The sequence below is a fragment of the Haliaeetus leucocephalus genome, unplaced genomic scaffold, assembly GCF_000737465.1.
Source record: "Haliaeetus leucocephalus isolate CR32 unplaced genomic scaffold, Haliaeetus_leucocephalus-4.0 Scaffold139, whole genome shotgun sequence".
Lineage (NCBI taxonomy): Eukaryota > Metazoa > Chordata > Aves > Accipitriformes > Accipitridae > Haliaeetus > Haliaeetus leucocephalus.
The window spans coordinates 650,702-662,948 of record NW_010972575.1 but is presented as its reverse complement, the minus strand read 5'-3'; the positions used below and the strand labels follow the sequence as shown (position 1 = coordinate 662,948).

The 12,247-nt window shown below is 40.0% G+C and overlaps 1 protein-coding gene across 1 annotated transcript in view; it reads left to right on the top strand.

Annotated features, from left to right (window-relative positions):
* Positions 1–44: 44 nt before the first annotated feature.
* The window catches only part of GLDC (glycine dehydrogenase (decarboxylating)), a 50,128-nt gene continuing 37,925 nt past the window's right edge, over positions 45–12,247 (top strand). Inside the window, exons 1-2 of the mRNA XM_010586054.1 lie at positions 45–123; positions 9,886–10,021. Coding sequence (XP_010584356.1) covers positions 60–123; positions 9,886–10,021 — 200 coding nt within the window. The 5' untranslated portion in view covers positions 45–59. The remainder of the gene's footprint in view (positions 124–9,885; positions 10,022–12,247) is intronic.

Sequence of the window (12,247 nt, the reverse complement as noted above, 5' to 3'; positions counted from 1 at the left end):
GCCCGGGGGCGAGCTGACGACGGCGTGCGGTCGCCTCTTTGCAGAGCGTCGAGGAGCTGATGGATAAAACCGTCCCGGCCAGCATCCGTCTCCGGAGGCCGCTGAGGATGGACGACCACGTCTGTAAGTGACCGCATGACCCGGGGTGCCCCCAAACCGCCCCCTCCCCCCGGCCGCTGCCCTCCCGGCGCAGCCCTGCCTGCCCTCCCCGCCGCTCCTTCCGGCCGCCAGAACCCGCGGGGAGGACTTGGGGTCGTGTCCCCCCCCGCCTGTCCCCGGTGAAACGTGTAACGAGCTGGAGTGAAGTGCAGGATATGACTTAAAGGAGCGTGGCTGTACCGCCGCCGGCACTTCAGCCTTCGCAGGCTAACTCGGTAGCGTAGTTCGGCTGCTGCAGTTCTTGCTCCGGTGTTGGAAACCGGTGGGAAAAACGTGGGTGGCAGGCCGGGGTTGCCCCTAAAAACCACGTTTGAGCTCAAGCGCTACAGCCCCATCACTTTGTCCCAGGAGTCTGAAAAGTGTGGCTAAAAATCGTCCCCTGAGTGTGGACTGCTAGCTTCAAACGGGCCGCTGCCTTTTGTTGGCTCTTACGTCTCTGCAGGATTTCTTTGTTGTTGTGTCCCTCCCCCCGCCCCCGTAATAACCTGCATATTCTAATAACATGCAAAACCTGTGTCTCCCAATAACGGATGCACGGTAGACTCACGGCTAGCATTCTGAATCTGATGGAGGCAGTTGGATGAACTGCAGGAATACAAAACATCTGAGCCAGCAATTGTGGCACTACAATAATTCAGCAAATTGCTGTAGAAAACTCGATGTGATTTGATGACTCTTTAGGTATTAATATTTTTTAAAGTTAGCAATCACAGCACAGAATTTCTATCCGTGTAACTGCGATCTTGACAGATATCTGTAAGCGTCATGCTGGAAATCCCGTGAGTGAAAGAAATGCTCAAAAACACACCTAGCTAAACAATTCCACTGAAACTAACAAACCTCAGTGGCCATTCAGATAGTGGAGTCGATTACATCAGTATTAACTTTGTACTTGTGTCAAGATAACATTGCCTGATTTGTAGAAGATTTGATCCCTCTCACTGGCTTTTATTCATTGCTCATCCATGCGCTGTAATTTGAGTGTAAACTTCAGGCCTGCAGCTCCGGTGAGGTTCCCGGCCAGTTTAATCTGGTTACTCCAAGATGACATCACGTGTGAGAGGCAGCGCCACAATGAACAGCCAGGGAAACTAGAGCCTGAAAGGACAGATTCTAGCCAGGAGGGATACAGTATTGACTGAAAGTTGCTACTTTGAAAATGTTTTATTAGTACAGTGGTATTTTATATTTTGGTAACTAACCATCTTTTTAAAATGGGCTGGGGGGGAGGGTAGAGAAGTGGAATTTAATCACGTTCTTCTGTCTGTATAGCTGCTGAAAGTATTGATTGCATATTTTCCTATGATTAATGTATTTTAATCAAGGTACTCCCTGACTGATGAGTGATTTTCATTTAACCTCAGAGAAAATAACTTTTTAGATTTTTAGGTCTATGAGAGGGCTTAATTGTAGATTGTCACTAATAACGACTTCTTAAAAACCTTTCTTCAGGCTTTTTTTTTTAGTATATGATGCTCTTATGGAGTTTTACATTGCTAAAACACACATAAAAGTGGCACAGTACAGTTGGGCATTAACATAATTTTACATTATTGAAAACTAAACCGATGATGTCAACCTAAGTCAAAATCTTGATGTAGTTTTATGTGTTCTCATGCTGATTTACATAGCAACTTTGAAGTGGATGTCCCCAACATTGCTGTGCATTAGTTCATGCTCTGTTGTATGCAAGTTCTCATGTGCAGCAGGACCTCATTAACTAACAGTGTATTTAGCTCACTGGCATTTTGCTCCACTTGCTATGCTGTTCTTGTTCGCTTAGAGTAAACTTTGAAAGAATGTGACCGATGCAGTGTCTCACATTGCACGGCATGCAGCAGTGAGTTTTCAAAAGAGGTGCTTGCATGAGGTACAGAAAACTTTTTTCTGCACGCTGCTGCTTTTCCTTCTGCAGCCACTGTGACAAACTGTCTTTTGTTATTTAATGTGTGGATTTTTGTCACTAGTTTTCCACTGCATTGGTAGCAGAAAACTCCACAGCTTGTAAAAGTTAAGTTAAAAGCCTCAGCTTAAAAGTTGGGCAACTTCACATTGAAAGTCTTGTACCTAGGACACTGAGTAAAACTTGATTCCTCGTTCATCTACCCTTAGAGATAACACTGTCTTTCCAGTTGCCAGTGTGGGAGTTCTTATGTGAGTATGGTATATTATTTATCTCCCTTGTATTAAAGGGTAATAGGAAACCTGGGAAAGTGTCATGAGAACTGTATTCTATTTTAAACATGTTCTTTTTATGTGTATGAAGCCAATTTTGCTCCCACCATCTCCCAAACTCATACATGCAATGAGAGAACAGGGCAAGGCCATTCAAAATGTGTTGTTCAGCATTAGCATTTATAAAATTTCTAATATGGCAATTCCTAATGGCTTAAATATACACTTCCAGTTTTCTGTATAACTTCAATTAAAAAACATAATCACAGTGACTGCACAGGTCAGAGCGCAGCTGAACAAATCAGCTGTGCTTGACCTACTCCTTTGTATTGGGAAACGCAGTTGAGCTTGCACTAAAGTCTCATGGAAGTCACGCTTACAGATAGAATTAGATACGCAGTCCAAGAAAACCATGCACTCACCATAAATAGTACATCTGGGTGAGTACCATAGGTCTCTGCAATTATAATTGTGGGTTTTTTTTAAACTTTCATAGCTTTAGGCCTCATCTCAGATGTGTACATTTGATGTATCTGCATATCTTCCAATTTTGATTAGGCATGGCAGTAAGAAAGATTGTTTTGCATTACAGATCCTTCCCTTGGTAATATAACAAGCTGTCTGAAAGAAAATCAATCAGCTGTGTGTATGCAATAGCAGTAAAAAAAAAAAATCCTCCTGGGGATGCAGCTTATGTTAAAGAGCTGTTTTAAATGGTATTGCATATGATCGTAAATAAAATCTTTGATTACAGTAGAAGCATAAACTTTTTGTACATGTGTTGTCTTTCCTGGACATTTTAGCAGCCCTACTTTTCAGTGGAAGAATCAAGCTTCATTACTTCTCTGAAGGCCATGATATATTGAGAGAGAAAGCCTCTAGCCTTAACTGGACATTTGTTTTGCTCATGTATGAATGAAGAAGCCATTCTGGTAAATGCTAAGCTTTGCTGGTACAAGTGCATCTACACTAGAAATGCTTTTTCAATATTTATTAGTGTTCCTGTATTGGTAGATCTCTTCTTGTACAGACATGGTCAGTGACGGAGGAGAGAAGGAGTGTAGCTTGTGCTAAGAGGTTTCTGAAATGAGTTGCTTCCTTTGGTAGGTAGTATGACAGAACTATCTGTGTCCCTTTTCTGACAAAAAAAAAAAAAAAGCCATTTTAAAAGTGCCTGCTGCCGTGAGCCCCCTGACGGTGTTGTAAAACCACCTGAACATGCCACTGAAAGCCAGTAGGGGTGAAACAGAAAAATGTCTGATTTTCTGTAACAGTAAGTTGCTGTCCTGTACCTCAATCAATTCTGGAAGGGGGCCTTTTTTACACTCAGCTTTTTCTGTAGCTATACTTACAGGAAAATGTTATTTTGACATGTAACTTCTGTTCAGTCAATATTTATAAGGGTAGACATCTGTTTGATACTTAATTGTGATCACCTGGTATTACAGAGGGGTTGTTTTTCTTTTTTCCCCACTGTCACAGTAAGTAAACTTTAACAATCGGCTTTTCTTTAGGTATAGGTATTGAAGGTGCTTTAGCATGTATGTAGTGATTGATCGATTTAAGTAAAAGAACAGATCATTTTATATAAGAGTAATCCTCTTTCTTTTATCCTTGCAAACCTACTGTCTGTATCAGTTGTAGTTATCCCTGCAGTGCTGCTATTGTATGCCCATCTTTATTCAATGGGTGGGCTTTGTACACATATTATGTGTTTCTGCTTTTTTGCTCAGGATTTGAATTAAAAAAAATGAGTCCACAAACTCTGCCATGATTTTTTTTCCAAAGTATTCCCAGTTACATTTTCAAATTTTAGAAATTTGTAAACATTAGTTCATAAAATCTGTGTAAGAAGCTAACTGGGTCTCCAGTCCAAACATTTTTAGAAGCAAAATTGCTCAGCAGCAGTTGTATTGTAAGTAAGACTATCTGTATCTTCAAATCTAACAGCTCTTCATGCAGTTAAATCTACTTTAACTACAATTTTGTATTTAAAATGCCACTAAAAAAATAATTCTGGATGAGTTTATCTTCAGGTCCTAATGTCAGTCAGATTTTTAGAGCTGATTTAGTCATTTCAGATTCCCTGCTGCTGGAGTCCACACTGTATGCTTTGGATGCCTATAGCAGGGTTAATTGTCATCCTCCAGAGTGTTGCCACAAGTGCTGCAGGAATGTGCATTACCACCGGTGGCACTTTGCTCCTCAGCACTTCCAGGCTGCTGTTGTTTCCGAAGGCAGCAGGCCTTGGGGGTAGGGCAGAGACCGGCAGGCATGCTGCTGCCGCTCAGCCCGTCCGAGCTTTCTGCTCCTCACAGCATCTTTGGGTTGCCTCTGCTGCCCAGGCAGGCTGGGTGAGTGCATGTAGCCTGAGTGAAAGGAGGAGGCAGGGCAACAGATGGTGTTGGCTTTCCACCTGTCTTTTGGGAAGTTTCTGGTCGGACTCAGTACCTGGAACAGAAACTTTTCTTGTGCTGTCTTGCAGCGTTATTACATGTCTGATGGTGCTTTGGAACTGTTCTGCTTCAATAATATATGATGGTTCTTTTTTTTTTTTAATGGAGATCGAATTAATTGCTAAAGCAAGAGAAATTAATTCAACCCCTCTTCCTTATATCAACTATTCTGAAGATCTTGCTTCCTTAATCATAGAATCATTTAGGTTGGAAAAGACCTTTAAGATCTTTGTGTCCAACTGTCAACCCAACACCACCATGCCCACTAAACCACGTCCTGAAGTGCCTCGTCTACGTGTTTTCTGAAGATCTCCAAGGATGGTGACTCAACCACTTCCCTGGGCAGCCTGTTCCAATGCCTGACAACCCTTTCAGTAAAGAAATTTTTCCTAATATCCAACCTAAATCTCCCTTGCCGCAACTTGAGGCCATTTCCTCTCGTCCTGTCTCCAGCCACCTGACAGAAGAGACCAGCACCCACCTCACTACAACCTCCTTTCAGGTAGTTGTGGAGAGCAATAAGGTCTCCCCTCAGCCTCCTTTTCTTCAGGCTACGGAACCCCAGTTCTTTTGGCTGCTCCTCACAAGACTTGTGCTCTAGACCCTTCACCAACTTGGTTGCCCTTCTCTGGACACGCTCCAGCACCTCAATGTCTTTCCTGTAGTGAGGGGCCCAAAACTGAACACAGTACTTGAGGTGCGGCCTCACCAGTGCCCAGTACAGGGGAACAATCACCTCCCTGTTTCTGCTGGCCACACTATTTCTGATACAGGCCAGGATGCCGTTGGCCTTCTTGGCCACCTGGGCACACTGCTGGCTCATATTCAGCTGGCTGTCAACCAGCACCCCCAGTCCTTTTCTGCTTTTACTTTTTCTTCTGATCTCAGAAGCTAGATTTTTTTTTTTTAAGACCTGACATAATGTGAACAAAATTATATCAAACAAATAGTTACCTCCCTTTTGTGTTATGAGTTTTAAGTTATATAACTCAAACTGTTCCTTCTGTCTTGATTTCTCTCTCATTTTTGGGTGCCATATTATTTTGTAGGTATCTCACAAGTTCAAGGCAAATCTACTGTGCTAACCACAAAAACACTAGCAGAAATAACGGTATTATCATTTTATAACCTGATAATTCACTCCCTCTTATTGTTTTTGTGATATGTTTTGCCTTTTCTACCTGTGCGTATAGCAGTAATGAAGTGTCCTCACACAACTACTACTGGGAGCCTCAGCGAATTTTCTCTGCGGTTCTGAGACAGCAGTACTGCAAGATGAATGAACTTTATTCTGGGTACTGGTTTTGATCATATCTAATGAGTTGATGAGGGGAATAAAGATCAACTGCAGTGCCTTAGCTGGCAATTTTTTTTTTGCTGAACAAGGTTCTTAAAGAATTTATAGTGTACACCCAATAAAATGAATTCAAGATAAAGGCATTTCAACCATGTTGTCTTAGAAAACTGGAAACAAATAGCTGAGCATTATGGCCAGCTTCCAAACATTTCTTAACCATAGTCAATTTTTTAAAATTCTGTTTTACTTCTCCATTTTGGATATCACATCTTTATTTCACCCGTTGCTAGGGAGAATTTAAAAAAAAAAAAATCAGTAACCCAACACAACATCTTGCAAGTTGTGTTTTTTCAACCATATGTATTGAAATTTGCCAAAATCCTAGACTTTGTGTGTTTTAGCTTTAAATAAATAAATAAATATTTACAAGAATACACTGTTTCCACTACATATACTCCAAGGTATGTAATTCATACAGCAGAAAAAGTCTGTGTAATTTTTTGGGTTTGGTGACACTCTTGTTGACCAAACTGGAAACCTAGCAATTTCATTTTGAATTTGAAAATTAATTTTAAAACATACATAAGGTACTCATGTGGTTAGCGTTCTTCTGCCTTTATACTAGCATTAGTTATTTACAGAGTGACCAGTAAAGTGTTAGACCCCTTTCACAAATATTATGGGAATACAGTGTTAAAAATGAAGCTTGATGGAGTGGGAAATACAGCTACTGACAGAGACATGGGGTCCTGTTCAGGCTGGTGGAGACCTGGGGAGGGCTCCAGCCCCAGCCTCTGCCCAGAGCAGGCTCAGCTGTGGGCTCAGACTGGGCTGCTCAGGGCTTCACCCAGTCGGAAGATGAAACCCGCAAGGATGGAGACCCAGCTCCACTGCTGGGCTGTCCTTCCAGGGAGAAGGCTTCTCCTTATCTCTGGCCTGAGCCTCTCATGTTTCAGCTTGTGCTGCTGCCTCTCAGCCCCCCACCACACACCACTGTGGAGAGCCCGGCTATGTCTCCTCCATCCCCTCCTGTCAGTGCTGGGGATGCTGTTAAGAATGGTTTCATTCCCTTGCTCTCCAGTCTTTGGATGCCAACATATGTGTTAATTTCCCTCACCCTTGACTACGTCAGTTTTGCTTGAATTCAGAACCCTATCAGTGTAAAGCAAACACTGAATTCATAAAAATTAAATCATAAATCTACATGGACTTATGTTTAGTCTTAGGTAAGCCAGGCTGTACAGACAAATCAGGGACCATCGACTTCCGTTACTCCGGAGTGCAATTCCTTACGGGCTGTCTTCCTAAAGACATGATGTGATGAACAACTTCAAGGCAGTGTAAGGCATAGGGGAAGGAGTGTTCACCCCAGGTCTCTTCAAACAGGCATGCCAAATGCGGGATGTGTATTGGAGCTGTACTGCTCCTGTTCCCTTTGTAGTGACCAAAGGAGCAGGGTAAGTGAGGTGAAGCAGGAGTGGCAGGAGAGTGCCCTCCAGCAGTTCACCACCCTGATTAAAACTAGTTGTGTAACTCATAAAAATGTAATAACTAAAAATATATTCCCTGTTGGGATCTATCAGTGCAGCTCTTCTAGGTGGAATGTGGTTCTACTCTTAAGCTTAATTGCTACGTAAGCTGCTTACAGTCTCACTAGGCTTTTTGCTTAGTGCCTTGGATCGGTTTGGAAACTGGTTTGTTTCAGAGAGCTCTAGCGGAAGTTCAGCATCTTCATGTGGTAGTTGTTAGCTGTATTTGCTCAGAAATTACTCTCTAGAAGAAATATCCAGTCAGGCAAACAAAGGGAATGCTATCTGGCACATAGTACAGTATTGGTGGTATTTGTGTGTGATGTTGGGCTACTGAGCAATTTATATGATAGTCAGCTTCTGCCTTCAACTGCCTTTGGAGTTAAACAAGCAAATTCATTACCATTTTCAAAAAATCATTGATGTTTGAATTCTGCAAGAATACAACTCTCCTTCTCAAACTGCACCCAAACTGTCTTTCATCAAATTTTTGGTTTGCAAGTGATAGAGGAAGATCTCTACAGTGTTAAAACTCTCACTTAAACAAACAAGGCATCTATCTGGAATAAACTGTGTGGGAGGAGTATGGGGGAGTGGAGCTGCTCGCTAGGCTTTAGAAACTTTGCCCTGGACATTGCTGAGTTCAATAAACACATGACTTTTGAGTTTTGAGAAAAACTGCAGTTTACTGAAAACAAGAAATTAATCTTTATACATTAGATCTAATAGTAACACTGAGTAAAAGGCAGAGAAGAAATGAACTTTGCAGTGAGAACTAAAGATCAGTAAAAAAATAACTTTGTGGAAGGTATAATGTGACTCTGGAAGAAATTAATTGAAAACCAGAAAATTTTTTTACAAAATTAATTTTTACACATGGAGTGCAATAGTAACACTTTGAGTAAAAGGAAGAGGAGGCATGAGTTTTGAAATCAGAGCTAAAGTTATAGTATCCTTGTTTGTGGCTGTGGAAGAAATTAATTCAAAACCTAGAGAATTATTTGCCAGCAGATCCCAGAACATTAACTTTGACTTGATCTCTCTTGCTGAGTAACTTACGGAGAGAAAATAGGTTTTGAGACATCCAGGGCCCAAGCCATTCTGCTTTGGTGATTTGTAGCCTTATATTCCAAAGTCTGATTTTCAAGTTGCAATGCAAAATGAACAGAACTTCGTGCAACTGCCCCAGTAAAGCAGTTTCTGAGGTCACATTGGGGGCGGGGGCGGGGGGGAGATCTCCCCTCACCTAAGAGGGTAGGTGTCCAATTCCACCCAGGTCTGTTAGGTTGGGCATGACTATCTCTCTGTCTAATCTTAGGCAGCCTACTGACCATCTTTCTGCATCCTCAGGTACTAAAATATTTTGTAAATCTTTCCCTTTGGCAGATGTTGGGTAGCATTATTCATTGACTACTAGGAACAGGTTGACTGAATGTGATTTTTGCATAGCCTTCAGGACACTAAGAACTATGTAGAAGCAAGACCAAAGAAACTGTGGTTGGGGGAGGGAGGGCAAATGCCTTCTGTCTGAATGCTTCAAAAGCATTCTGTTGTAATCTCTCCAAACTAGATCAGCAGATTCATTTAAAAGTTAATCTTAAATGGAATTTCTTAAACTAGAAATACGGTATTCACACTTTTTGTTCTTTCTTTTTTCTTTTTTTTTTTAAATAAACTGGTGAAGCATACTAAAATTGAATTGAAAGAACTGTTCCATTTTATCAGCTATTCAGGGAGAATGCAAGAAAGTACAGTTCTTTTTCACCCTAAGAAACTACTCCTGGATTCTTTTTGTGAGCCCAGTTTGTGCAAATATGGCTCTGTTAGAAACACTAAATCATATTTGTGGATGGCTGTGGCTTCATCCAGTGCTGATTGTGCAAGGTTTAGCTAATAAATGTGCCTTCCAAGATATATTTTAGTGCATGTGCAGGAAACCCAGAATGTATATTGCATTAGCACAAAAAGGGCTCTATAAGCTGTTTGTCTACAGCTGTTTCTCTCACTATTGCTTCCACATTAGTTGAAACCCCGTTATTATTCAGTTGTTGTATTTTCCAGAATTCGGCAGAATTTAAACTTTCCCAGAATATTTTACGAGCTTATTCTTTTATCTTTACTGTTCTTGGTTTGCACTTTATTCTGCTACTATTTATACTTGTATCATCGATGTTGCAATTTTTTTACACAGGGGTACAAGGCATTTCAGTTAAAAACTGTTAGCATTATATGTAACTGCAGTTTTCTGATACAATTTCTTTTCAATTAGGTGAAAATGAAATCCTTGAAACTCTATACAATATTGCAAGCAAGAACAAGATATGGAGGTCTTATATAGGCATGGGTTATTACAACTGCTCAGTGCCTCAGCCCATTGCACGGAATTTGTTGGAGAATGCAGGATGGTAATGTACCATGTTTTCTTTTTAAATGCATATGTATAAATATATGTTTGAAGTTCATCTTATGAATAAGCATAAAAAAATATAACCCGAACCTATTTTTTTGACTAAGGCTTTCATATATTTGATACTGATGTGTAAGTGTAGGAAATGTGTTGTTCATGCTGAAGCTAGAGAGGAAGAAGAATACTTTTGACTTTAGAAGATGCTTTTCTGTAAAATATTTCATTGATTTTGTGACTGCTGTTCACAGCTCCTATTTATTATGATCTAAAACAAGAATATTTGTTTGCTTTAAGGAAGTATACAGACTTAACTCCTAAATTAAAGTAACTTTTTCTAACTTCTGCCTAAATTTAAATTGGCTTCCTCCTCCACTGGTGTATGCAATTTTGGATGGAGGTAGTTAAATACTATGCAATACTCTGATTATGGTTTTCTCAGGGGAACTAAGAAGCCTTAAAAATTTTAAAGGCTTTTCTCTTGGTATTTCTTTCTTGATTTTTTTTTTAAACCAGAGACCTTGAAGAGTTTAATGGGTATCCATAAAGTATGTTCTTGTCTGAACAAATAATTCACTGGTGGTTGAAAACAGGTAGACAGCAATACTTGATAATTCATTTATGAAGAGGCTAAGAATTTGTCCCTTGTTCTCATCACCCAGCTGACATTTCTTTTTTGGGGACAAGCAAAAGAACAGCCTATCTGACAGACTTGAATTTGAATGTTATTGGTTTGGGTTTTGGTTGGGGGTGGGGTTGGTGTTGGTTTTTTTTTTTTTACTTAAATGTAAAAAGGAAAATATTTTAATGCATTGATTTATATCGTATGAATATCATTAATCTAAATAATAATGGGGGTTTGTGTCTTGATGGACTTTTCCTGATGAAGGCACTAAGACTTGATTATAAATACTCATTTAGCATTGACATTTCTCTAAAGAACTGTAACTCAGAAATGATGGAACAGAAAAACTAAATTTAATGTGGAGTCTTAGTTTCCAACAGACTGAGTGCCACTGATACCCTGCATTGCCTCATTTGGTTTAGAAATTCCCTTATCTCTAGTCAGTAACACCCCTTTTTTATACTGTATTAAAATAATAACTGTCATCTTTATTACTGAGTAATTTTTATTTTTATAAAAGCAGTATTGAAAGTTTTATATATATATATATACACACATATAAAACCCCAACCAACCAATCAACGAGTCAAATTAGTCAGTGTAAAAAGCCATTGTTACTTAGATGCTATATTTTTTGTACTTTGGGTTGCCATAAATGGGTCTATGTATCTGTAGACCTCCAAGTCTATGTTTTTTTAGACTTGTCTGCTTTATTGGTATCTCAAACTTTTGAACTGACAAAAAAGTTGCACTGTTTGGACTCTATGCAGTACATCTATACAAAGTTTTATTTGGCCTTATCCCCACCCACTTTTTGCAACATATGCAATCTAAATATTTCAGTACAGTGCCACAAAACAAATAATCAATTGCTAGAGGCAAAAATAAGAACAGTTAAAAAGTAAATGGACCAAAATGAACTGCATATTTTTAAACCCTAAAAAATTATATAGTGTTAATGCAACAACTGGGAGAGTCTATTCAGAAATCTGTTCTTGGAGTGTCCAGTAAAGTCAAACTAGATGGCTAAAAGCTAAACTTTTAGATGGCTAAAGTGAAGGCTGAAATGCTTGTGGGGGAGAGGGTGTAGGTGTGTGTGCGTGTGTGCAAAAGTAACTATACAGACTTTATGGAAGCTGTTTAAGTAACCAAACCTCTCCTTACATCTACCGAGTGTGTAACAATTTCTGTGCTAGCACACGTCACATTGCAGCTCCAAGGGAAAAGCTGCAAGTGCAGGCTTATTGTTTCTGATCAATTCTGCCACTCTCACGTGACTTATACTTTCTCACTGCTTGGCATTCATTAGAGCAAGGCTTGCATTGGAATACAACGGAAGTTTATAAAAGATTGTTTGTAGAAGTCTGTGAACACTGAAGTGAAGGACTTCACACTATTTAGGACACTTGGACTTGCTAGGAGGAGGTAGGAAGCGAAGGAGTAGATTTTAGGAGGAAAGTGTTTACAACAAAATGTATTTTCAACTGAAAATGAGACTACTGACCCACTCTGCTTTCTTTAGACAATCACCCCAAAAGTCTTCCCAAATCTCAGATTCTGTTAAGAAAATACTCAACACTGTTGGAGTTTCAAAACTGTTCA